Source organism: Ascaphus truei, chromosome 4 (assembly GCF_040206685.1).
Source record: "Ascaphus truei isolate aAscTru1 chromosome 4, aAscTru1.hap1, whole genome shotgun sequence".
Lineage (NCBI taxonomy): Eukaryota > Metazoa > Chordata > Amphibia > Anura > Ascaphidae > Ascaphus > Ascaphus truei.
In genome coordinates this window covers 29,137,540-29,165,256 of record NC_134486.1, presented here as the reverse complement: position 1 = coordinate 29,165,256, position 27,717 = coordinate 29,137,540, and the positions used below count along the sequence as shown (strand labels likewise).

The 27,717-nt window shown below is 44.3% G+C and overlaps 1 protein-coding gene across 1 annotated transcript; it reads right to left on the bottom strand.

Annotated features, from left to right (window-relative positions):
- Nucleotides 1-6,099: 6,099 nt before the first annotated feature.
- Nucleotides 6,100-7,588, bottom strand: LOC142492242 (uncharacterized). The gene is made up of 2 exons (XM_075594912.1): nucleotides 7,515-7,588; nucleotides 6,100-7,151 (listed from the first exon to the last, which is right to left on the bottom strand). The coding sequence occupies exons 1-2, from the start codon at nucleotides 7,561-7,563 to the stop codon at nucleotides 6,100-6,102; spliced, it is 1,101 nt and encodes a 366-aa protein (XP_075451027.1). The 5' UTR covers nucleotides 7,564-7,588.
- Between the last annotated feature and the right edge of the window lie 20,129 nt (nucleotides 7,589-27,717).

The following is a 27,717-nucleotide window of genomic DNA, read 5'->3' as shown; positions in this document are numbered from 1 at the left end:
ATACCAGTAAACATAACATCTTTATTTCAAATACAATGAAGACGAAACTACATTCGTTCTAAACGAGTACATCTGTATTCTTTTTAAACAGACGTGTTTGAACAGAAAGCACGGCCGATAACACAATGCGCAAATGCAATACGTGTGACGTCATGTTAAGCCAGCGTGAAACGCACGCTAACACTCCTCCCACTCAATTAACATTCGGCTAACGCCCAGGGTACGCCTACAAACACTGAGCCGCACGCATCACACACTGCAGTTACCGTTACTATAACAAAACATGACAGCCAATAGGCTTTGAGGCGCGCACGTCGCTTGGGGGCGGGACTTACATCACTAATCCTTTTTAAGGACGCCTTGGCCCATGACAAGGGTCCCACGTCATACGTGGTGGACCCGGTTTTCAATGTTGTAGATGTTGCATGATAACAAAACAGGTATGTGTTAGAGTAATGGTAAAATGTTGCTAATATGTTTAAAGGGATAGGAAAGTACGTATATTTATTCCGTCAGCAATGTGTACTACTCTTTCAGGTCCTACTATATTGTATTAGGAAACAATTTGTTTGTGATCGCTACATGTTATGCAGTCTGCAATGTTACGCTGTATCCACGCATTGAAAGTGAAAATGGTGGTTACAAAAAAAAAAAAAATTTAAACGCAGAGTCAACGCATAACGATTGTTATATTTACCATTCTTCAAGAATTAACTCTTCGCCTGGCTGCAACTGGTCGCTCCAGAAATGCAAGCCATTTTCATCCACGCTTAACCCAACCGCTGAATCCAGTATGGCACATATCTCCTCCAGGATGCGCTCATAGGAATCGCCACTGCTTTCTTCAAATAATTGGTCGGGAGGTAGGTTCATTTCTTCCGGTTCCCATTCCAATGCATTTTCAGCTGAAAGGCTTGGTACATAATCATAGTACTTTTGTTCTTGTACAATGTGGGTTTCAGGAATGGAGGCTGCAGATATTGCAGCACGTATCGATTCAAACGGATCAGTAGTAGCGGATACATTGCTATTGCCATTAGGAATAAATATGCCTTTCACGACAATATAAGTGCCGTCTTTCAGGATAAATTGTTTTTCCGGGGCAATCTTCCAGAAACCATAGGTGTGTTGTAGCTTATCCTGGTCACGTTCAAAAAAGTCATTACTTGATAAAGTGAATCTTATTGAGGAATTAAAATTCCGTGCATGCTTACGGTCTTGGTAATAAGGATATTTTGCTCGAATGAAATCATCGATTTGGCGTGTGCTTGCTTTCTGTCCGCGACTGTTCAAGATGGCTTCACAGATCATGTACTTATACCCTAAAAGGGGATTAATATTGTTAACGAATTCATCAGCCATGTCTGAGTAGCACAAAAGCTGTGTGCAGGTCTGTGTTATTTGCTCATCAAAATGAATGTGCTGAATGGCTAACAAACTCCTGTTTTTCCTTGTCAAGGTCAACAAAAGTAACTACTTTGACTCCTTATTTCAAACGCCAATTGGATTTGTTTGTCTAATTGGGTTAACAGTTGTGGTTCGTGATATGGGACTGTGGGAGAAACATTTCTCCTTCTTTTATCTCGTTTGTGAAAAACATCCCTAGACTGTGAATGCGTTCACATAGTGTTTTTTTGAAAACTAACAAAGACCAGTGTGTGAAAATATTTCTTAGCCAGGCATATCAGTAAAAACACACCTGCAAAAAGAAATGTTTTTTCCCCGCTTACATTTCTGTGTGTATGTGAAAGTCTGGTTAACTCCCTGTCTGCATGAGTTTAAATACGTGTGTATATATATATATATATATATATATATATATATCTTATACTATATTAGTGAAAGCACTGTATGTTTGCCTGCCTGCCTGCATGCATGCATGCATGCCTGCCTGCTGGATGTCCGGTGTCCCTAGCGGCAATCTCATTGGTCCCTTGGCCCGCCCGCCCCCGCACACCTCTCATTGGCCTCACACACTCACACCACCCCCTTGGCCCGCCCCCCACACCTCTCATTGGCCTGAGGCGGAGTGACGGGCCAAAGGTCCAAAAAAATAAATAACACACACACACACACACACACACACACACACACACACACACACACACACACACACACACACACACACACACACACACACACACACACACACACACACACACCTCTCTCCCCTCTCCAAATCACCTCTTCCCCCTCCCCAGCGGCATCACCTCTTCCCCCTCCCCAGCGGCATCACCTCTTCCCCCTCACCAGCGGCATCACCTCTTCCCCCTCCCCAGCGGCATCACCTCTTCCCCCTCCCCAGCGGCATCACCTCTTCCCCCTCCCCAGCGGCATCACCTCTTCCCCCTCCCCAGCGGCATCACCTCTTCCCCCTCCCCAGCGGCATCACCTCTTCCCCCTCACCAGCGGCATCACCTCTTCCCCCTCACCAGCGGCATCACCTCTTCCCCCTCCCCAGCGGCATCACCTCTTCCCCCTCCCCAGCGGCATCACCTCTTCCCCCTCCCCAGCGGCATCACCTCTTCCCCCTCCCCAGCGGCATCACCTCTCCCCCCTCCCCAGCGGCATCACCTCTTCCCCCTCCCCAGCGGCATCACCTCTTCCCCCTCACCAGCGGCATCACCTCTTCCCCCTCCCCAGCGGCATCACCTCTTCCCCCTCCCCAGCGGCATCACCTCTTCCCCCTCCCCAGCGGCATCACCTCTTCCCCCTCCCCAGCGGCATCACCTCTTCCCCCTCCCCAGCGGCATCACCTCTTCCCCCTCCCCAGCGGCATCACCTCTTCCCCCTCCCCAGCGGCATCACCTCTTCCCCCTCCCCAGCGGCATCACCTCTTCCCCCTCCCCAGCGGCATCACCTCTTCCCCCTCCCCAGCGGCATCACCTCTCCCCGCTCCAAATCACCTCTCCCCGCTCCAAATCACCTCTCCCCGCTCCAAATCACCTCTCCCCGCTCCAAATCACCTCTCCCCCCTCCCCGCTCCAAATCACCTCGCTTCCCGCAGCTGCCACGCGGCGCGTAAGATGGCGGACCCCCTTCCTCCCTCGCGGCGCCGAGTCAGACGGCGGCGGCGCCCGGAAGTACAGGTAGGTGTCGCTCCCCACCTCCGGCGCCAAACGGAACTAAAGAAAGGGCGCATCAACTGAGGTGTGTGTGTGTGTGTGTGTGTGTGTGTGTGTGTGTGTGTGTGTGTGTGTGTGTGTGTGTGTGTGTGTGTGTGTCACTGTCCACTGCCCCCCCCTCCTATCCACTGCCCCCCCCTCCTGTCCACTGCCCCCCCCTCCTGTCCACTGCGTCCCCCCTCCTGTCCACTGCGTCCCCCCTCCTGTCCCCCCTCCTGTCCACTGCCCCCCCCTCCTGTCCACTGCCCCCCCCCTCCTGTCCACTGCCCCCCCCTCCTGTCCACTGCCCCCCCCTCCTGTCCACTGCCTCCCCTCCTGTCCACTGCCCCCCCCTCCTGTCCACTGCGTCCCCCCTCCTGTCCACTGCGTCCCCCCTCCTGTCCACTGCGTCCCCCCTCCTGTCCCCCCTCCTGTCCACTGCCCCCCCCTCCTGTCCACTGCCCCCCCCTCCTGTCCACTGCCCCCTCCCTCCTGTCCACTGCCCCCCCCTCCTGTCCACTGCCCCCCCCTCCTGTCCACTGCCCCCCCCTCCTGTCCACTGCCCCCCCCCTCCTGTCCACTGCCCCCCCCTCCTGTCCACTGCCCCCCCCCCTCCTGTCCACTGCCCCCCCCTCCTGTCCACTGCCCCCCCCTCCTGTCCACTGCCCCCCCCCCTCCTGTCCACTGCCCCCCCCCTCCTGTCCACTGCCCCCCCCCTCCTGTCCACTGCCCCCCCCTCCTGTCCACTGCCCCCCCCTCCTGTCCACTGCCCCCCCCCTCCTGTCCACTGCCCCCCCCCTCCTGTCCACTGCCCCCCCCCTCCTGTCCACTGCCCCCCCCCCTCCTGTCCACTGCCCCCCCCTCCTGTCCACGGCCCCCCCCCTCCTGTCCACTGCCCCCCCCCCCCTCCTGTCCACTGCCCCCCCCCCTCCTGTCCACTGCCCCCCCCCTCCTGTCCACTGCCCCCCCCCCTCCTGTCCACTGCCCCCCCCTCCTGTCCACTGCCCCCCCCCTCCTGTCCACTGCCCCCTCCCTCCTGTCCACTGCCCCCCCCTCCTGTCCACTGCCCCCCCCCTCCTGTCCACTGCCCCCCCCCCCTCCTGTCCACTGCCCCCCCCCCCCTCCTGTCCACTGCAGGAAATGCAGGGGGAGGAATCCATGCCTTTGAGGCGCCCCCCCCCCTCCCTTTGACGCCCCCCCCCCCTCCCTTTGACGCCCCCCCCCCCCTCCCTTTGACGCCCCCCCTCTCCCTTTGACGCCCCCCCCTCTCCCTTTGACGCCCCCCCCCTCTCCCTTTGACGCCCCCCCCTCCCTTTGACGCCCCCCCCCTCCCTTTGACGCCCCCCCCCTCCCTTTGACGCCCCCCCCTCCCTTTGACGCCCCCCCCTCCCTTTGACGCCCCCCCCCTCCCTTTGACGCCCCCCCCCTCCCTTTGACGCCCCCCCCTCCCTTTGACGCCCCCCGCCTCCCTTTGACGCCCCCCCCTCCCTTTGACGCCCCCCCCCCTCCCTTTGACGCCCCCCCCTCCCTTTGACGCCCCCCCCCTCCCTTTGACGCCCCCCCCCTCCCTTTGACGCCCCCCCTGCCTTTGACGCCCCGCGCGCACACACTGACTGACTGACTGCCGCACGCACGCACACACTGACTGACGCGCACACAAAGCCTGACTGACGCACGCACACACTGACTGAGGCACACACTGACTGTGTGTGCGTCAGTCAGTCTGTGTGTGTTTGTGTTTCTGCCTCAGACTCACTGACGCGCGAGCAAACACACAGTGACTGACGCACACACGCTACATGAAGCTGTAAAGGAGGGAGGGAGGGGGGGGACTGGATTGATGTGAATGGGGGACAAACAGAGAGAGGGGGGAGGAGAGAGAGGAACGGGAACATTACATCCCGGGCAACGCCGGGTCTCTCAGCTAGTATATATATAAATATATCTCTTATAAAAATATATATATATTTATATATAATATTTTATTTTTTTTTATATTGCAGGAGTACACACAACATTGATGGCATTAAGTATACCTTGTATGAAACCTATTTAAATGGTGAGAAACATGATTGAATGAAGTAATAAACATTTGTTTAAGCACAATACTGTTAGAGTCTCATACTTAGGATATTTCTCAAACATTAGGCCTGTATTATTAAAATAGTGTGCTTTCACAAGGAAGCATGAAGTGTATTAGTTTGTGTATACCAGTTTATATAGTACTATATATATATATATATATATATATATATATATATATATATATATATACACATATATATACACATATATACATATATATATACACATATATACATATATATATATACACATATACACATATATACATATATATATACACATATATACATATATATATACACATATATACATATATATATACACATATATACATATATATATATACATATATATATATACACACTCACACACTCACACTCACACTCACTCAGTGTGTGTGTGTGTGTGTGTGTGTGTGTGTGTGTGTGTATATATATATTATTATACATTCTGAGATGTTATAGAAACGAACACACAACTGATTAAAGGACAAAATTACAATGGCCAAGCAAGGCAAAGGTAAGTAATAATTTACACATAATCCTGCTGTACACGTACAAGAAAGATGTTTGCACTTACTTAGGTGTTTTAATAATTGCATGTGACTAATATGCATATGCAATTCTTACATCAATTAACACACCCAAATGCAATGTTTTGCTGCAAAGTCAATGGCAGCTTCTCTAAACTTAGCAACTGGCTCCTGGTGGACCATTACTGAACAGACGATTACAACATAAATATTTATAACACAATTAATTATGAGTGTTAACATTTCCAAAACTTCACGTGTACAAGAACATAGTTGAAAGTTTGGAAACAACACAGTCTTCAGCATACATACAATAGTAATTAGATAATCTGAAGTCAACAAAACAAGGCCAAAGACATATTTTCTGAATTATAACATTTATTTTTTTTGTTCCTTTTGCGAGCGAGTAACAGGCCTGCTTGTTGTCTCTTGAATTTTCCTTTTTCTTTTGCCACCAACTTTAGGCACAACAGAGCCACTTTGAGTGGCCTCTGGCACTTCACGGGCAGGGCTTGTGGCCAGTGACTGTTCACCTACGGGGCTTGTGGCCAGTGACTCACCTACAGGGCTTGTGGCCAGTGACTCACCTACAGGGCTTTTGGGCAGTGATTCACCTACAGGGCTTTTGGGCAGCGATTCACCTACAGGGCTTTTGGGCAGCGATTCACCTACAGGGCTTTTGGGCAGCGACTCACCTACAGGGCTTTTGGGCAGCGATTCACCTACAGGGCTTTTGGGCAGCGACTCACCTACAGGGCTTTTGGGTAGTGACTGTTCACGGACAGGGCTTGTGCCCAGTGACACATGTGAGCAAGTTGGTAGACACTGCACAAGTGATGGTTGGTCTGTTTCATGTGTGTCTTGTTTTGTTTTTGTCGCCTCCTTTGTAGGTGTCTGCTGCTGAATTTGTACAGATGGCAGCGGTAGGATGTCATCAGGAACCTGCACAGCAATGTCTGCTACTTGACCGGTAACATTTGGGCCTGGTGAATGAATATCAGATGAATGTGGTGAAAACTGACCTGCATGAACAGATCCTGGCTGGGAGGTGTTGAATTGTGGTACATTAGTCATTCTCCAGTAATTAGCTTGTGTTTGCTGAACAACTAATGCTTCGAATGAGGTGTTGATTTTTTGCAACTGTTTAGGCACTTCAATGAAGACTCTGTGGAGATGTGCCAATTGTGATACTGTTTCTTCCTGCAGTCCAATCATCCTTTCCAGCACTGTCATCATGTCTGAATGGCGACGATTTTCTGCGTCCACTATTTTTCCCTCTGAAGCTACAATTGCATCGTATGTGGAAGTTGATGGACGATTTGGCGGTACAACAGTTTCTATTGGCACCTCTTCATGGTCACATGATTGTATTTCAGTCTCTTCTGTGGCGTCATCCTCATCATACTCATCATCCTCATCACCATGATGTTCTAAAAAGAAATGTACACATTATTAAATGGCATGTTAATGTATGCTGTGTTACTATGTAATTGTACTGTGTCCTAAGTAACACCTAACATGTTAGCATACGTTTTATAACCTCATTAAAAACTACCTTGACTTACGAATAATGTTTGGACTCAGTATGAAATATGAATGAATGAAAAGTTGCTCTAAACTCAGAAGTCCTACATGATAATTAACATCACTAACACAATACATGTTGCCTTACACTTAATTTTCACTGACACTAAGTAATCCTATTTAAAGAAGATGTGCAAAACAAATAATGCACATGACAACATAACATATAGAAGAGCACATATTATATGGCCAGCAAATGATACACTCACCTTCTAGTAGTGTTGAGCTGGCTGACCCAGGTGAAGACACTTGTTCCATCTCAGGTGACACATGTCCTCCAGGGGCAACTATATATAACAATAACATAAGTTTTACATTTACATGTGTAAATATTGAACAAACACTTATTGTATGTTCTGTATTTATGATTAACTAACAACATCAGTTCCTTAACCGAAAATGTGTGTGAAAGTGAACATAAATAGTTGTAATAACACTGTACATGCCTGTGTACTTAGAATTTTTGAGTTCCCTAACATACAACATACTATGTTTCTGCAGTAATGCGTGAGGATAAATAGATTAAATGAGTACATAAAAATCATATGTTGTGTAGTGATATCAGTATCATAATGTACATAACTATCATGAGATGACCATTCACAATGGTTATCATGAAGGTGGTCATATTGCAAAAAGTGTTGTTTTTGGTAGAGGATATGTGTGGTACATTAATCGAAGATGTGGCACACCTGAATGTGGCTGTGACTCAACAAGACAACACATGCAGTGTGTGATAATGTGTCTTTCATAGTAGTTCAACTATAGATATGAGTGAACTAATGTGTGACGTACGCTTTGATAAGTAATGAGTTGTTGGGGCATTTAGTAGCTAGAGTTAAGCTTTCAAATGAGTGTGATTAACTTCAGTTGTGCTATTCAGGTTGTAAGAAAGGTATTCCCTTCCCCAAAAAGCCTAATCAGCCACACCTTTCAATGACTTGAAACAGGTGCAAATGGTGTGAACTAAGTTGACCGTGAAATGAGGCTGTAATTAGTGTGTGTGCTGAACCCCACCCCCTCTGTTGAAGTGTATGCTGTGATGAGATATTAATTGCAGCTGCTTTAACACAATGGTAGATGAGCTAAGTAGTCATCTGCAGTGTTTAAGTTATGAAAACAATGACATAACATATGATACGTGTGCCTCATTATGCTGTCTGTATATGACATAAAGCAAAAATGGACCTTTTCATAAGCAACTATAGATGTGTTAGTGCCAGTGATGTTTGTAGGCCGTTACATGCAATTTCTTTGATGCATGCTTAAAATAGGCAGTAATGTCATGTTTGTCGGAGTAAAATCAATAAAATACACAATAATATGATACATATTTCTGTTCTGTACCTGTAGCTACTAATAATTTCTCATGAACATGTGTTACACATGTGTACTACCCTGTTGTTCCCCATCTTCGCCCACCATCAATTGCTTCCACTGCAGCTATGCATTTTGGGAATTCACATGTAAATGAGCACGCAATGGCACGTGCTATATTAGTTACTGCTTTTAGTAGGACTACTACATATATGTCTATTTTGAGATATATATATACAGAATCAGACATATACATATATAGATGCAGGTATGCTTATATTGTGAAGACAGTATAAAAAGCAGTGTAAATATGCAAAATAACTGTAAGCAACGACACGCCTAGTACAGTAATATTTATCACCTGCTGGAAATTGTGACGGATAAATTCCAATGTCACGGTCACCAGCCAAGCCTTCCACGACGACGGTAAGTAATTTTGGCCGAAGCAGCTCCTCCAATGGAGTCAATATGAGACGTTGTGGTGTGGGCCCACCTCCAGTGCCAGTAGCATGCACGCGTTGGTCTTGTATTTTCTTTTTCAATTTGGACCTAATATCATCAAATCTTTTCCGACAATGATACTTGTCCCTGACACTATTCCCACAGGCATTGACACCAATGACTATTGTGTCCCACATTTCTTTTTTGCTTGCTGCACTTGTCCGCCCTTGAAAAACATATAAAAGATATGAGGTAAATTAATAATAATATAAGCACCAGTTTCCTACACTGCTAGCTGTTCCAAGAGATAGCAAACATGCTGTTTTATGTGTAATATGTGCAGCACATGAGCATTCACTACTAAACCTATACATGTAAGCAAGGTTGCATTCATATTGTATGCAGTTCTGGCAAATTGACCGCCTGTGTTTATTTGTCCTTGTAAGGCATGATAAAAAGCTGTGTTTCCACACTAATGAACATAGAAAGATATTGTGTACCCATATTTGCATATGAACAAAACTCAGATGACCTAGGATCACATGTATTTGAATAATAAATGTAAAGTTACACTTACCTACTAAATGTCCATAGAGACTGTCATAGTGCTCCAGAATGCCAGTGACAAGAGCCCTATTTTCCTGGTCATTGAAGCGAGGATTACGTGGCTTCTCCACACGTTTTTTCCGAGCAGGTTTAGGGTCAGAGCTTGGCTGGTGCTGACTGGACTCTCCTTCTTCCAATGGAAGAGCCTCCAAAAGCTGGCCACCAGCAAGCACGCCACCACCAGACACCCCATCAGCAACTGCGCCACCAGCAGCACTCCCACCACCAGCACTCCCACTCCTAGCACCAGCACTCCCACTCCTAGCACCAGCACTCACACTCCTAGCACCAGCACTCACACTCCTAGCACCAGCACTCCCAGCACCAGCACTCCCACTCACAGCAACAGCACTCCCACTCCCAGCACCAGCACTCCCACTCACAGCAACAGCACTCCCACTCCCAACAACAGCACTCCCACTCCCAACAACAGCACTCCCACTCCCAGCAACACCACTCGCAGCACCAGCACTCCCACTCCCAACAACAGCACTCCCACTCCCAGCAACACCACTCGGTGCACCAGCAACATCACTCCCCTGAACAGAACGTTCACTCCGACGCGTACTCCCACGAGTAGCACTCCCACTCCCACCAGCATCACTCTTCCCACGCTTTGCGGGCATACTTCCAGCACTCACAAAAAACAGACAAGAAATGTACAGGCAATCACACGACCCACTTCCACATATAAAACAAGACAAAGATGTAAACAAAACAACAAAGGACAAAGCTCACCCAATACACAACAAGTCTCTCAGTCAATATGCAAATCTTCAATCGTCCAGCTCTGTGCGTCTCTCTCTCTCTCTCACTCCCAACAACACAGAGAATGATTAGCAGTACACGTTGCCTTTAAATATGGCGCGCAATCAAAAACATGCTTGTTTCGCCTGATTCAGCAAGATTTGTGATTGTGCAACCTAACAGCACCCCGCCACGCACGCCGATACACCTGTGTGTGATCGGCTCATCATCGTGAGAGTGGGCGGATTTGTTTTCTGGTTGATTTTGAATGTATTCGGCACTTACTGCATACGGAGAGGGAAAAACGCCAATAACATGACTAATCGATAAGCTTGCCGATTTCACATAATCGTCGCTTACTGCATGAGGCCCTAGGTGCCTTAGCAACGCTTAATGAATATTGTTAACTCTCTCAATTTAGGGAAATCATTAACCTCGGGGATGCAAATGGAATATATTTATTTAGAAAATGTTTTACCATTAAATATTACATTGAGAGTTACCGCTCGTTTTCAAGTACAGGCAGTCCACAGTTATCCGACACAATGCGTTACTCAAAATGGCGTTGGATAGTGAAACGTTGTAAAGCGAAACACGTTTTCCCATAGGAACACTGTTAAAATGAAAGGTTCCGTTCTTGAAGGCATTTTTAACACTAAAATACACCAAATATTTTACGCAGGCAATGAGATATGCAGCACACACATAAATTATATAGTGTATATACTGTATTATATATATAATATAACATAATATATAATATAATAATATAATATATTATATAGTATAATATAATATAATATATTATAACCACATAAACAACTTTGCAAAGCGTCGCAAGAGCGTTGGATAAGCCGTTTTGGCGTTGTAAAAGTGAATATACGTATGCATTGCATAGCATTGGATAAGCCATTCGTTGTAAAACGAGGACTGCCTGTACAGTATATCCTGGCACAGAGTTAATGATGACAATTCATGGTTACAGTAAATGAACAGAGGTGATACATTCAATTTACAGATATTTCATGCACAGTTAGAGATAATATGATACGGGGCATATGTAACCATTACAGACCAGATTAAAATGAGAGACAGCTGAAGTCTTGAAATGACTTACAGTATAGTGGAGGTGGAAGTTTGAAGTTACAGTGTAGTTTAAGAAAGCCACTGACCATCAAATCAGTGCTTCTCATCAGATGCCAATTCTATGCAGACGCTTTAAAATAGTTCATGTCCATAGCTGTCAAGGTGTCTTAAAATAGTGGTGACCTCACCAATAAAGGGAGATACATAAAAACTCACCATCACAGTTTCATTTTTCACCATGTTCTTCTTCAGTCTTTGTGTAGCTCAAGTAACCTTCGGTGTTCTGAACTTGCATTGCCTGAGAACTATTGTAATATCGTTAGCCCCCCTCCTCATACACCCTCTAAATTGCCAGCCAGGGGCAGTGTTTGCATAAACAATATAATCTCTCCGTAGATGTTTAGAGATGAAAGAACCAGAGGGCGCGTGCTTGTTGCTTTTTTGAAGCGTGCCAAATGTTGGAATCAACCCTGGTTTAAAGTAAATATGTTTACCGTTATACTCCGTGAGTTATTCTGCGAAGACATTTTATTTGCGTTTTCGATATTTAGTCATTGAACGCATGGCGGTAGGAAAGAGCACAGTATATACAGTATACCATTTCAATCATTGCCATTGTTTATTTGCAGAGAGACAATAGGTCTTAGCTCTCAGATGCCAAAGCCTGTGCATTCATGTTAGTTTTGCTTTGCTAGGCACAGTTGAGATATGCCTGTCCACCTCCGATAGACACCTGATACTAAAACGCTGTCAGCTTCACTCTGAGCCCTCCCTTGATCTACCTGAGCAATAAACCCTATCCCTGGGTGTCAAGGGAATGGATATTAAAATAGGTGTTTGGCAAGTAAGTAATAAGAAAGTATTCCTGCCAAGAGGAGCATTGACAGAATGAATGCTTCACAAAGCATAAATCCCACAGTCTCAATTTCTCTGAGCGTATAAGAATATAATATAATTTCCCTGTAATGTATTTATTACTATTAAATAAACATGCAACACACTGCGTAACATTGTTACAGCAATTAGACTTCCGTTGGCAATGCAGCAGTCGCCGGTGGGAATACAGAGCTGAGCCTTTTCAGATCCGTTCCCCCAGTGTTTATATTTATGTATTATGCACTTATCTTTATTTGTATTATTCTTCACTGCTTTATGTCTTGTATAATATCTTGAAGAAAGAATTAGGTGCTCTCACTGTATTTATGTAGCTGCCTCAGGTGCACAGAGATCGTCCCCCGCTGGGGAGACCTACTGTATAATACAGGACACATCCTCCTAAAACAAGAAGGAGCCGGGGGTCCAGAGGTCTTCATACAAAAAAAAAAGAGAATTTGAATCCACACAATATCTATGTATAGCGATGGCTGGTCCAGCTAGCTCTCCACCTTCCCCTGTCATGTAAGTGCTAGTAAGACACAGACAGTGACAGGCTGTCCTATGGGGCTTTCCCCTTCCTCGTGCCGACTTCCTGAGTGACTGGAGTGGTGGTGCATGTGCTGGGCCCTCCCTCTTCGAGCTACAGGAAGGAAGTGCCTAAATTATAGTATGAAGTTCAGCCCCTTAGGGGTGGGTCCTTCAGTCTGTCATTGGGGTTCCAAACTATCCCTTCATGGGGTAGGAGCTCTGGGCTCTCCTCCCGGCTGGGAGAGAGAGACGTGCTCAGTCCATCATCGGCTGAGGCACTAATTCAATCCAGGGAGGCCTCACTATCATCAGCATGCCAGTAGCATCCAGAAGCCAGGCCTTATCAACTGGAGCATTCGCTGTAACAACACCAGCAGTGGCTGCTGTAATAAAGACCATCCTCATTTATACGTCTGGCTCCGCAGCAGTCTGTGTGGAGGGAGTATTGTGAGTAAGAACTGTCATTGTGGGGACCGCCTTCAGCTTTGCTCAAGCCCCCTATGTCTGGAGGCGCTGTCACCAAGAAGGAAAGAACCAGAGGAATCCCTAAAAGTCTGTCTGTCTTCCCCCACACCATCGTGGGCATCTCAGCTCTCCTGTGCCAAACAGGTAACCAGCACTACACCTACCGATAGCCATGACTAAATCTCCCAGCTATATACAACATTATATATGGCTGGCTCTATATGTATATAAATACAATACAATGAGCGTATTTAGGTTATATTGATGTTTTTATTAATATACAGAACTCATTTCTTTAGTATACTAATAACATCAGCCACATACAGGTGAAAATAAAATGCAATGAAATATAGAAATGATGCATTTAAAATGCAGGGCAGGTTTCCTGACACATACAGTTTGTGCTTTGTGTTAACGCAGGGGTGGGGTAACTCCAGTCCTCAAGGGCCACGAACAGGTCAGGTTTTCAGGATATCCCTACTTCAGCTCTGGGGGCTCAATCAGTGGCCCAGTCGAAGACTGCACCACCTGTGCTGAAGCAGGGATATCCTGAAATCCTGACATGCTGGTGGCCCTTGAGGACTGGCGTTTCGCCCAGGGTCGGCAATGTGTTGGAGTTAAGTATTTTTCAGCTTTGTTACATCACAGCAGGCACCAATAATTTGGATTATTTCTAATAATAATACAAACTGCAGTAACAATTAAACAACAGAACACTATGTGCAAAACTATAGATAAAAGGCTGGGCTGGATTTACAGTTTTTTGACACCATAGAGGAAAAGGCACTTATATAAAAGCACCATTTGTGCCTTTTCAAATGTAACATCTCATTTAGAGATCGGAGAATATTGGGTATATTATCTTCTTTACAGTAGCACAAATATATTCAATGACAAGCAAGGACAGAATGGAAACATGTAAATGAGTGCTGAGATACAGTGTGTAAATGAAATGACAAAGCATGCATACAGTCATGTCCTTGTCGGAATTCTCATTACTTGGGCTTGTCCTGAAAGGTTCCAAAGCGTGTAACATATCATCTACTTGTTGGTCCAATAAAAAGATATCATGCCCCCCCTACTCCTTTCTCCCTCCTTTGTTACTACAAGTCCTTACGTAAAGTACTTTAGCAACCTTTACAAAAAAGAGTATTACTGTATGTGTAGCCACACTGAAGTTGCGTTTTCCCTAAAACAAATTACAAAAAGGGGGAGAACGCCAGTCAGCGCACAGCACGAAAACTAAATAATGGCACCGAACAAAGAAAAACAGAAATGAGATGTACAGTATTATATCGTAGACACATATAATCAGTGCTGGAACTGGACCGCTTAAGTCAGATGTATTTATCACCTGAAATTGGCAGGACAGTTGAAGAGAAGCTCTGTCCTCGGTGGGTTTATACAGATGTCGCCGACGTGGTTATCTGTTAATGCAAAATAAGACACAAAATAACGCGTGCATTATTTAACACGTTCTCTCCTTTACTATTGTTTGCCACGGCCATCCTGTTAAATAACGCGCCAGCAATGACGTCTGCTACCTCTTTATGCGGCTAACCCAAGGAAACCATACTAAAAAATCAACTTTAACCCACTTCTTTAACCCGGGCTGCGCTGCAAAGCGGTGTAATACAGCAGCCATAAGCTTAGAAGGGTCCATGTTAAAATGGAATCATTGTATGCTAAGAGATAATGGGGCAGGGCAGGGTTGAAGACCTGTCTGAGACGTGAATATGCTCACAAGTGGTATTTTTATTAGCTGTACACTATACGGTGCAGGGTTTTTGGCACTTTTTTTACCCACCATAACTTATTTAAGGTGCGGTTGAAATCACTTCCAGCTTCACATCGCAAAGCCATTATAACCAGCCTCACATTTATGAGACCCAAAAGGTGGAAAGAGCTGTCTGTGTGTAGGCTTACTGGCTCTGCACTTCTTTAACCCAGGCGCTGCTATGTGCTATGTGTTAGGCTGTGGTCCCAGTGATCACTGTGACACGCGCGCCCAGCGGGGGGGAGGGGTGACGGTGCGTGCACAGCGCTACCCGCGATCTTTAGGGAGAGAGGGAGATTGCGACGGGAGGGGGCGTGGTCGGGGTTTTGCGGGGGCGTGGTCATGACCTCACGCGGCTGGTTCGCCCTCATTGGGTGAACCGCCGGTGGGGGCGTGGCCACGCCTCCGTCGCCAGTTCTGAACTCAATTCCATTGAGTTAAAAAAAACTGCGAGTACAGCGCGGCTGCACCTTCAGCGGGAAGGTGAGTACTGGGCCCAGCCCCATTGAGGGGCGGTGCTTACACGCATAGCGCACGCCAAGGTGTGCGCTGTAGCAGTGACTGGGACCGCAGCCTTAGGCATACGCTTACAAAGATCCATGTTCACATAGAAACCGCATTCCATTTGGCAATTAACATAAGTAGAAATCTTGTAACTCTTATTAATCACTACAATACGTAATCACGCCACTGGTAACCCTAGCATTCGGTGTCATATATATACTTGCAAAGAGAATCACCGCCGAGCAGGGTGCTTATCTATATTCACATAATTCAAAGTAGAGAATAATTAATAATAATAATAGTTTGCTCTTGTATAGGGCTGCTAGTTTTTACGTAGCGCTTTATAGAGACATTTTTACAGACACTGTCCCCGTGGAGCATACAATCTATGTTTTTGGTGCATGGGGCACAGGGAGATAAGGTGACTTACCCAAGGTCACAAAGAGATGACACTGGGGCCTGCTTCAAACTCAGTGCCAGAGTCAGCGTCTTTACTCACTGAGCCACTCCTTCAGCCTCCTTCTCCTTTAGAGAGAGAGCACACACACACACAATGTTTTTATTGCTTACAGTATGTCATATACAGTAGTTCAAAAATTTGCCATGACCACCAGGATAACCGCAATAAATGGAATACTTCTTATGTTTTTGATCCAACTGAAACAAACTTGGTGACAGTACATTACCTAATAGGTAATGCCTTCTTACTTGTAAATGTAGACACATCAAACACCTGATGAAGAACCTTGTGAGGGCTGAAAGCTTATCAGCTATCTGTTGGTCCAATAAAAGGTACTATAGTACCTACTTCATCTCCCTCCTCTGGTACTTTACTAATCAGTGCTACAGAAGTTACTGCTACTAAAAATATTCAGTGGAAGTGTCTGCTGTCGACTGAAGGAGGCCCGGATAGGTGCGGATATTTCCACTGATGATCTGCTGAGGACCACGAGGAGGCTGGCTTCCAATCTGGACATCGAACATCGGATAGATGTAATATACGTGCCATTTTTATTATGTTTATGGGAATATATATTTATGCATAGTGATCAAGGTTTCTGACCCAAACCTCTTTAAACATTGGATTATTCTTTGTCTTTAAAGATGGCTGATGCTTTCAAATATTTTTGGCCAATAAGCATTTTGTCTACCAAGATCAAATCACTAGCCAACACAGACAAATGAGAAGTAGAAAGAGTCTCGTAATATGGCCAAAGAATCATTCTTGGTTCATCTGATAAAGAAGTGTTCTGTGTGTCATCACAGACATTTTACATACTTTGCCAAATATACAGATTATGTAATTATTACTTGCTTTTGTTCATATTGTTACTACTGGCTCTTTCCAAGCACAACTGCTACTGCAAATGGAATACATGGTATTACATAGGGAGAATGATGTCTGAATATCAAGCTAACACAATGAATATTGCACAACCTTATCTGCCAAAAGCATCTAAAAACACATCAGCGTTAAATTGCACCTACAGTATTTTAAGGCCAAAGTTCAATATCCTGTGTACATGCCACACTGTGCTAGAATAGATGTAAATTCATTTGGTGCCTCTCTTCCACTTGCATCCTGAGCAAACACTTCTCTTGCTATAGCCCGCGGGATTACATCATTCTGTGAGCCGAATATGGAGTACAGCAAGGCCCCGCTTCTCGGTGCCCCGCTTTTTGGCGATCTGCTGATACGGCGGTACCGAGAAGGGGGCTGCCATGTCTACGCATGCGCAGAACGTTCCTGTAACATGAGATCATGGCAGTGGAGAATAGACCATCTCAGCTCTTCTGCACCGTGGAGAGGTTCTGCAAACCAGCAGGTCTGCAGTCTGGTAAAGCTTTTTCACAGTCCCATTGTGATTATTTTGCTCTCTTCTTCTCTGATAAAGTAACCTCCATTCGGGCTTGGGTCCTGGCTGTGCTAATACGCGTCAGGATTCAAGGCATACAAATAAAGAGTCTCTGGCTTTATCAACTAGCTTTGACCATCTGGATGTAGAAGACATTGTGCAAACAATCCAGGGGTTGTGTCCCACTACCTGTGAGTTGGACCCAGTCCTAACATGCCTTCTCTTAGGCTGTGTTGGAATCAGCCTAATGTTTGCCAAAATAGTCCTGTTTTCTTTGCAGACAGGGATCTTTGCCAAACTGCTGAAGGAAGCAGTTACCAGACCACTTCAAAAAAAGCATTCTTTAGACCTGGATTGCATGGCTAATTAAAGGCCTGTATCAAACCTTCCTTTCCTAGGGAAGGTTATTAAAAAAGTGGTAGCAACCCAACTGGAAATCCATCTATCAACACATGATATTTATGACCCGTTCTTGTCAGGATTCAGAAGACGGCATAGTACTGAAACAGCTCTGGTTCCTGTGCTAAATGATCTTCTGGTGGCGAGAGACAGAGGCGATCTTAGTATTCCTTGACCTCTCTGCAGCATTTCATACCATGGACCACGGGATCTTAATGGAGCAGCTGAAGGACTTCTGTGGAGTAGGTGGCACAGTTCTCAGCTGGTTCAGATATTTTCTCACTGGCAGGTCATAGAGATTATCTTCAGGAGTGTTCTCCTCAGCCCCAATGCCTCTGTCATGTGGAGTGCCACATGGTTCTATCTTATCTCCTATGTTGTTCGCAATGTACATGCTGCCACTAGGTGACATAATCAGATGGCATGGCCTGGGTTATCACTGCTATGCATATGACACTCAACTCTACTTGTTCTTTGCACCAGGTACTAAGGAGCCATTATCAGTTTTCAATAGATGTTTTTATGAGCTCCTAGAGTGGATGAGTGCCAGTTGGTTGCGGTTGAATCCTAATAAGACAGACGTGCTTGTGGTGGATGCTCACCGTCGGAAGACAACAAGACTGCAGCTAGGTCAACAAACAGCCTTAAGCTTGGGAGTTCCCAGTTGCTAAACTCTGTCCATGTGAGGAATCTTGGTGTTGTCCTTAACTGTGACTTGACCCTGAAACAGCAAATGTTAGTCATGATCAAAGCCTCATTCTTCCAGCTAAAGAACATAGCCAGATTAAGCACTTGATCCCCCAGAGGATCTTACTATGCTTGTCCTCATGCCTCGACTACTGCAATTCACTCTGCTTGGGTCTTCTGGAAAAAGAGCTGTGCCGCCTACAGCTGGTGCAGAATGCTGCGACCAGGTTGTTAACTAACCAGAGCTGTTCTTACCACATGAGACCTGTTATCCATTATCTGCGCTGGCTGCCTTTAAAATGGTGAATTTATTTCAAGATTGGCTTGTTGATATTCAAAGCACTACATGACCAGGGTCCCAGATATCTGAAAGCGCTTCTGGTTTCCTACACTCCCATTCGCTCACTTCGACCTGCAGATGAAGGACTCCGAACAGGTCCCAGAATCTCCTTGACTTCCTTTGGCGCCCGAGCTTTTAGCCTCGCTGCTCCCACTCTCTGGAACAGTCTGTCTCATAGAGTTCTAAAGGCTCCCTCTCTGGAAATCTATAAAACCAGATCCAAGCTACCTGTTTACCAAGGCATTTAATTAATGAACCACAACCTGTCCGGCATTTAATAGCTACATCATCGTCCCATCTTGTATTGTATCTTTCCTTGTGTTTTGTCTCTTTTTTAACCTTAATGTTTTCTTCTTTTTCCCTTTTTATAACTGTGAAGCACTTTGAGTCCCATTGGAAGAAAAACTATATAAATAAAGTTGTTATTATTAATTATTATTATATCTGGTGTGACTGCAATCAGTTTTCTGTAGAAAGAAAAAGGTTAAACAGAATATACAGTGGGCAAAATGATGTTGAAGCTTAATGCTCATCTTACCCTTCAAGTCAAAGTCGTCATTCCTGCTGTCTTGTCACTTCCAATAGACTTGTTTATTGATTAAGCTGAGAGGCCCGAATAAAAATAAATGCAGATTGATTTAATTATATATCAGATTATCCCCTTACAGCTTCCCTTGGTTACCCCAAAACTCTGCAACCCCTCCTGCAAAGGAAGTGGCAGGTTTAAAGCTGACAAAGGAATATGGTGAAGGGAGAGGGGGGGACAGTTTTGCACGCTTCTGCATTTTAGAACGTCCATAAGAGACAGAAAGCCCTGCGATTCTTTGCAAAACACTTGCGATTTATGAAGCTGTTACGCTCTGCCACTTTGTTCCCTTATACTTCTCCCAGAACCTCATTATTCCTGTCATCTCTGTGGTTTAAAAAACTAAAGATCAGAGGTCTCCTTATATTATTACGTTTTGACATTTTTTTTAAACTAAAACCCCAATTAAAGTGCACTGTTGAAAGAAATAGAAAGTACAGCGAGCGTTTGAAATGTTACGTATGAAATCATAGCCAGAGCAAGCATAGGAAAACATGGAAAGTGCCAGGAAAGTTCCAATCCACTACAAAACGTAATACAGAAATACGTTTGAAATTATTGTATCTAGTGTAGCATAAACAGCTACTATATACACCCATCAAGCAGCTTCATTTCTCAGTATTCACATTTCAATTGAACTAATATAAAAGTGAAAAGGAATTCAATGGGGCTTTTGATTAAACACACAAATTCCACTGAAGTGAATGAGAATTTCTGTGCCATAGAACCCCCACTGGCACTATCACAGTTTAACAAATAATCCTCAAATCAGTACTCTGTGTATTGTAGCATAACATAGCTTTTATTCAGCTACCCCATACACAAATCCTAATATGTCAAACACGGGCAGATGAGAGTTCTTAGCGACTATTACAAGACCCCTTTACTGCAGAAAGTGTGTTCTGAACGGCGGCTCAAAGAGGATTGCAAATCCTATATAGGAAGTCAATTCTTGGGGGGGAAAAGGTTTCTCTATTTTATTCAGTTCACATTAGAACCGATATACATCCGAAAGCACCGTAATGAACAAATGGATGGGTATCCTCCAAACGCCCTTATGCTTGGCTCCTGTTTGGCAGTGGGTGAGATGGAATCTTCTGGGGTTTGTTTTTAGTGCACAGTTTGTACTGGTGTCCTTGTTGCCTCCAGGTGGTGCATTAATTCAGCAGTTGTGTCTTGTTAGCCAGCTCTTCTTGGAATTTATTAAGGTTTATACCAAAACCAAGTTGGTCTTCTGAGAAAATCTCTCTTCACTTCACTTTTCACGATCTACCAATCTACAGATCTTGGTTTTAGTGACTAAACAAAAGGATTTCAGGTGTGAGGCGCTGTAGATCTCTCATGGCCGTGCCCCCCCCCCCCGACACGCCCCCACATGCGCGCAACTAGCTGGCCAGGAATCGCACGGCCAAGCAGAGCACATGATGTCACGGCGCTCAGGCACCAGCACGCGTGCTCCCAGCCTGGCTGCAGCTTTATACTCACTGTACTTCAATTTAATATTTGTGGTGCACCAAAGGCTGTCCGGGGTCTTTTCCTGTGGTCAATCCTAATCGAGTTTATAGAACAAAATTGAAATGCAGCGGGCACTCTTGCTTGTTTCTTTATTGTGTTACAACATAATTCCTGAGTGCCTTGCTATTTTTACTAATAAATATACCGGACATGTACAACATTTCAGTAACATATTTCTTACATTACAAGATGGTCACAAAAAATGCGCTTGTGTCATTGATCACCTTTCAGTAGCTACATATCCCAGACAGCTTTCCACAAGGGGCACTGAACAGATGATTCTTGCATCCACTGTGATATCAGGACAATGATTACCATGTATATACAGTACTGTAGTGAGATTGACTAATGAACCGCTTACATTCTGTTGTATGAACACATAAGAAGACATGTATTCTGCAATTGGTTGAGATGATAAGGCAAGTTCTAACTCAGAAACCTACGGCAGTCCAAAAGAATGTCGTGCGTGATTTACAGGGAGCTACACAAGTGAGACGGGAGCTGGTGAGCAAGTTTGCTGATAAGAATACCTGTGGCCATTCTCTTTCCCACCAGAGTAAATAAAGCGATGCATAAAGGCATATACTAAATGGGAGAAGAGGATGCAGATACGGATGTAGCAGCGTGGGACAGAGTGAGGGAGAGGCCTGCAGCTGGGGGAAAGCCGGGGCCCGGCGGCAACTGCTTTGTCTGGCGCCAGGCCCCCCTGGAACCAATGGGCTTGGGACACTTGTCCTGGCTGTCCCCCCCTGTTGGCGGCCCTGGCCGCACCAAGGCAAGCAAGAAAAGATCCACTCAAACATGTTCTTGCAACAACAACAATTCCCAGTTTCTGCTCTGAAGACACTTGTAAGACTGTAATCATACATGGTTAGCACACACCCGTTAAACAAGTCAAGGAGAAACTGAGAGAAATTACTCTTCCAAAAAGATTGTACATAACTGGAAAGCAAAAGTGATAACATAGATTTGTAATTTCTTTTGGTAAGAGCTTCCTAGTTATTTGCTGTTTTCATTATTTAACAACTTTGTTTGGAAATGTGTAATGGAAACCGATTTACAATACGTCTATATTTTGGATGATTAGATGTCATTAAATTCTCCTAATTACTTTTATATCCGCTACTAGGTTTTATTTGCCTTTTTATTGAAATGTTCTGCCTTGAGCCTCTCTCACATGAACATTGGATAGGAAATATTTTAACAGTTGAATGATCACGTGATATAGTCACTAGAACATTCAGAGAAGTACATTTAGGGTGCACATCACAAAAGAGAGAAACGCGTAGGGCGTGGGCATTGTGGCGTGGTGACGTCACGTCGCGTTGAGCAGCTGATCCCAAGCAGCTGAGAGCTAGTAGGAGCGTCGTGACAGTACTGTGTACCGTGTAGGAGCCGGGTGAAGTAACGACACAGATAAGTAACATCCACACTCTCTGACACTAGTACAGGGACCCCGAGTAACTGTTGACAGTGATGTTAGAGCTGTGTTGCTTGCGAGCAAGCAACATTCATATGATAGTCTAGCGACTAGGGAATCCCTTCCAACGTGGCTAATTAGCCTGTGTTCATTGATTGCACTGATACATTTCCCATGTTGCAACCTCACATAGATACACTCTACGGTCACTAGCTATAGGGACTCCCAGTACGTGTTGAGAGCGATGTTGGAGCTCTGCTACTTGCAAGCAAGCAGCGTTTATATGTCAGACTAGCTGCAGGGAATCCCCTTCACTATTGTTTAACCAATTGTGTATACTATCCCTGCTCCCACGGCTGGCTTTTATTGTAGCAATACACAGTTATATGTACATTATGTCTATGTTGACGCTCCTCTAGCTGTTTCCAATTGTGATTACACTTTGCAAGTTGGGTTTCATCTGTGATTTATTATATCAGGCAGGAGGTTATCCAGTGATTAGCGCAATACAGCTGAAATCTAGCAAAACACTATGTTATTTACCAGTGCTGCTGCTTGGGATCTCTAACATCAGCTCAACGTGTTTTAATAATATTTTATTATTATTTTATTTTTCACTTATTCACCTTGGTTTTTTCACTAAAGCTATGATAAAATTAAAAATGTCTATTGTGATGTGCACCCTAAATGTACTTCTCTGAATGTTCTAGTGACTATATCACGTGATCATTCAACTGTTAAAACGATTAACCTCTGTACATAGGTAGCACTCATTTGTGTTATTTAACACTTGAAAAATATAATTATTTAATACTGTTAAACTTACAGTGAGCGGTGTGAAACATCGTGTGTTATATTGGATAGGAAATATACACAAGCACGATGTGCGAGATACTCCGTGGCAGAAGGTTCTGTTGTCCAGAGATAATGAGTGCATCACATTTAACAGACCTACCAAGAGTTCTCATGTCGCTGCATTAAAAGGTATCGCTATCTGAAAAAGAAAATAATTCCTCAGAGACTACAATAACTGCTACAGCCCAAACTACAGTATGTGCCTTAAATTGGTTTATTTGGAGAATTAGGTGCACCATTGTCATACCAAAGAAGAGATCAACAAAGCAACAGCAAGCAAGTAATTGCACGGGAACCCACCGGGTTTTTTTAGAAAAATAATCAAAGTTACCATATTAAAGTTATTAACAAAAGTAAAAAAGGTTTAAAAAAATCCTTCTGTGCGTTTTGCGCTCAAACGGCGCTTTTTCAAGTTGGAATTAATAGAACTGTTCCAAATACCGGATTTTCTCCGATATTTTAAACCAAATCCGAATCCCCCCCCCGGAGCAAAATCCGTCTGCGGATTTAATAATTACAATACAAAAAACAAATAACAATACTCACTATTATATACGGATAAGGAGAGAGTTTATTACAATTCTGTTAGTAACAATAATGAAAAAGCACTTAAAAGAACAAGGATCATTGGCAATGATCGATTACTCAATCACTGCAAACATCAAGTCCCTAGTTCCTTCCCATCACTCTTTATGTTCTTCTCCCTCCTGTTCCACAGTCAATCACTCAATGCCCAGAATTAGTCTTCAATTCCCCAGTTCCTTCTCGCCTGTCCATTAAAATCCTCCCACCTGACCATATCAGGGTCGTGCAGATTATTAAGTGACGTTTCCAGAGCTTCCCTACATAAATGAAGATGCCACATCAGAAATCTCCAGCCATGGTTTCCGCCTTCTTAAAAAGGTGTAGCAGGCACAATGTTCTGTAACACTCTTGGGACAACACACAGAACCCCAAGAAGCACATTTTGGGAACCCCTGAGCCCCCACAAAAATATATATATGTATTTAAGTGTCAAAAAGGAGTGCTACTGAGCGTGACAGATACATAAAACAAAGAACAAAAAAGCCCAATGCTACATCCAATATGACAAAAATACACAGTAAAATACTTATATATTCTCTTGAAAAAGGGTCATTTATTTTAACCCTTTGGCCAAAGCATCGTAAGCCTGTGAGCCACATCAAGGCAGACCCTGCTCACAGGTCCTAATACTACCAGATAAAATACTAATACACCAATACTAAGATTTAAATTCTCATTTACCTCTATTAGGAGGGAGAAGGAACAACACTGGATCCATATCCAGTAAAATAAAGAGACTTGCTAACTAGGGCAGTGGGGAGGGGTGAGCTTGCCACCTGGAACACAGAGATGCACTACAGATGTAGCAAGACTTGGCATCTTCGATGCCACAGTCTCTCGCTGTCATGTGACCACGGTGGTTGCGGCACCAAAGGATTAATGGTAGGAGTCCCATTCCGAAGCATGGACCCCCGCGGCGCGATCACGGCAGGCACTGTCCCAGGCTCCGCAGACTTTTGCTTGGTCGTCCGCGGCACAAAGGACAGTAAGACTAATTACTCCAGGGCTTTCACTGAAATCAAAGATGCACTTTTTTTTACAATTAGTAAATGTTTTTAAGAAGTCCACAAATTGTGACCGTTTCACCGACAAATCAAAAGCTTAAATTACCGGTTTACCCATTAGGCTGCGTCCACGCTGCCACTGACAACGCTTGGCACTTGGCGCGGTCAGCAGAATCAATTTAAATTTGTCAGGCCACGGTCACGTGGCAGCGCGCATGCTCGTGAGGGTGCACATACGCTCGTGGGCGCTGGGCGCTTGCTGAGATAAATAAAATTGAGTTTGAGGCGCGCTGACGGGTCACATGCCCTCCTCGGCCAATCAGCCCCAGTCACTGTTCAGCCACGCCCCCCGCTCGCACTTACCCAAAAACTTGCCGGACACCCTACGCTCATGCTTGCAGAGTTGGTGACATCACCACTCTCAAGCATGAGCGCGGTCCACAGCACGGGGGATGCAGCCTTAGAAACTGTTCATTAATAGTTACAAACAATTGACACATTTTAGTTATTTCTACTAATAAAATATCTGTCTGGGCAAAACAATTACAACCAAGTCTCCTTAAGAAAATTTTATTCAAGGAAATACGACTGCGATATTTTGTGCCTCTGCTGAGATCACACTGCTGCAAGTAACTTAAGTTCATAAATGGCGAATGGCGACCAGCTGATGGAAATTTAAAAGCAAGAAGAAAACATGCTAACTATCAATGTTTCTTAATCCCAGCGGGACTTCATATCTGTCCGTGATGTTACAGACTAAACCAGAGACAACAACCCACAAAAAGATCAAACACTAATTATGAATAAAATAGGCTGCTTGTTAATTAATTTAAAGACAAATAAACTCCATGGTGGGTGGAATAACATTTTAATAACTAGTGTACATTTTTGACTGCCTTCTAGAAAGTGTAGTTATATTATAATACACTGGAAACTTACACAGCACATATTAACTTGACTTCCCTGCCAATAATATTTCTGGTGATAATTACTGAATAACTGTTTCTCTGGAGTCACACTAAGCAACAATGTTAATGTGTTAATAGTTAGCTACTAGGAAGGTCGCAAGCATATTAGTGACTTTGTACTTTCCAAATGTGAAGGTCCCCCACGAAACCTAAAGCAGTCAGAGGTCTCAGAGCAGCAGTTTACAGCTGCAGTCCAAGCTAATGATAAGTAATTAAAGATGCAGTGGCCGTTATTCGAACATTTCACGGAGCTGTTTTCGTGAAGTCTGCTGTATTACATGTGGCATTCACTCGTTATTGTTCCGTGAACGCTGCCGTGAACGCACCCAATCACACGAGTCACACCTTTTGTTTACCGTTGTTCATTTATTTGAATTACCTGGATTCTAATTTCTTTGTGTGCAGTTCTTCTCGTATCCGCCAGATGGCAGATGAATTCCCTTTGCACTCATTATCCAGTGGCTAGTACAATTACTACACAGATCCGTACTGTAGCAATTTGCAGGTGTTTAAAAACCAGATAAAAACCAAGTCTACTACAAGGACCCATTGTGAATCGACCTTGGTCGCTGAAGACGTTATCAAATGTAGGTGTTTCATAATAAAAAATCTCTAAAACACAATGCTGTGGGCTTTTTTCAACCCCGTATATGTATACCAAACCTGACTATAGTTATGCATATTTAATATTCTCTGCAATTAATACTGGAAAAGATAAGAAGGCAACCTTATCAGAAATATATGAATATTTCATTTCGAACTATGATTTTTTCAAATATTCACCAAAAGTTTGTGTGTGGAAGCATTCGGTAAGGCAAACATTAAGTAATGAGCAATGCTTTTTTTCGCACTGCACCTCCACCGGGCGATAGAAGAGGGCATTGGTCTGTGATCCCACATTTTGACAGTATGTTTGCTCAAGGCAACTACAAAAGGAGAAAGTTCGGCTTTAATCCATTTAAGATTCATCTTTCCCGATCCAGCAATGTACCAGCACCTGCTTACCAATACTATTGCAATAACGGCCCGACTCTCAGTGAAAACTTGGTGAACCGCAATCCTTGCTACCTGGCCCAGCCAGATTACCAGACAGATTTCCAGAGAGATTTCCAGCCGGATTTCCAACCATATTACCAGACAGATTACCAGACAGATTTCCAGAGAGATTTCCAGCCGGATTTCCAACCATATTACCAGACAGATTATCAGTTTCAAGTATAAAACAAAAATTGTGAGGCGCTTCCGATAAAGGTGTGATAAAAATAAATATATAGTGATAAATAAATATATATAGTGATAATTAAATATATAAATATAAACAGTGTTCAAAAATAATAGTAAAGTTCGCTGCTCAACCCTCTTAGGAGAAGATCCAGTTCCTCCTCTCTTGACTGTTTGGAAGAAGCTTGTGGGGAGCGCAGAACTACAGAGTCTTCATATTGTCTTCCAATGCTGTTATTTGACTGGGAGAATGTGAGTTCTTAATCTCGATCCCCATATACACTGTTACATGTGTTTAGGATATATTACACTATTATTTATTTCATTCCCTTTACATGGTGAAATTCTGCACTCCCCACAAGCTTCTTCCAAACAGATTATCAGTTTCAGCCGCTTCAGCAGGCACCTGTCAACTACGTGTATAATGCTGTAAACTATAATTCAGACTACAGGAGTGTCCCCAGCTTGTACGCACAATACACCTCTGACATTGGCTCATCTGCAACCGTTTGGCAAAGTTTATAATGAAGGTAAATAGGATGTACTACAGTATACTGTATTACACTACAATATACAGCACAGTATTAACTTTAATTCCCAATGACACTATAGTGTCAATGTGATGGGGA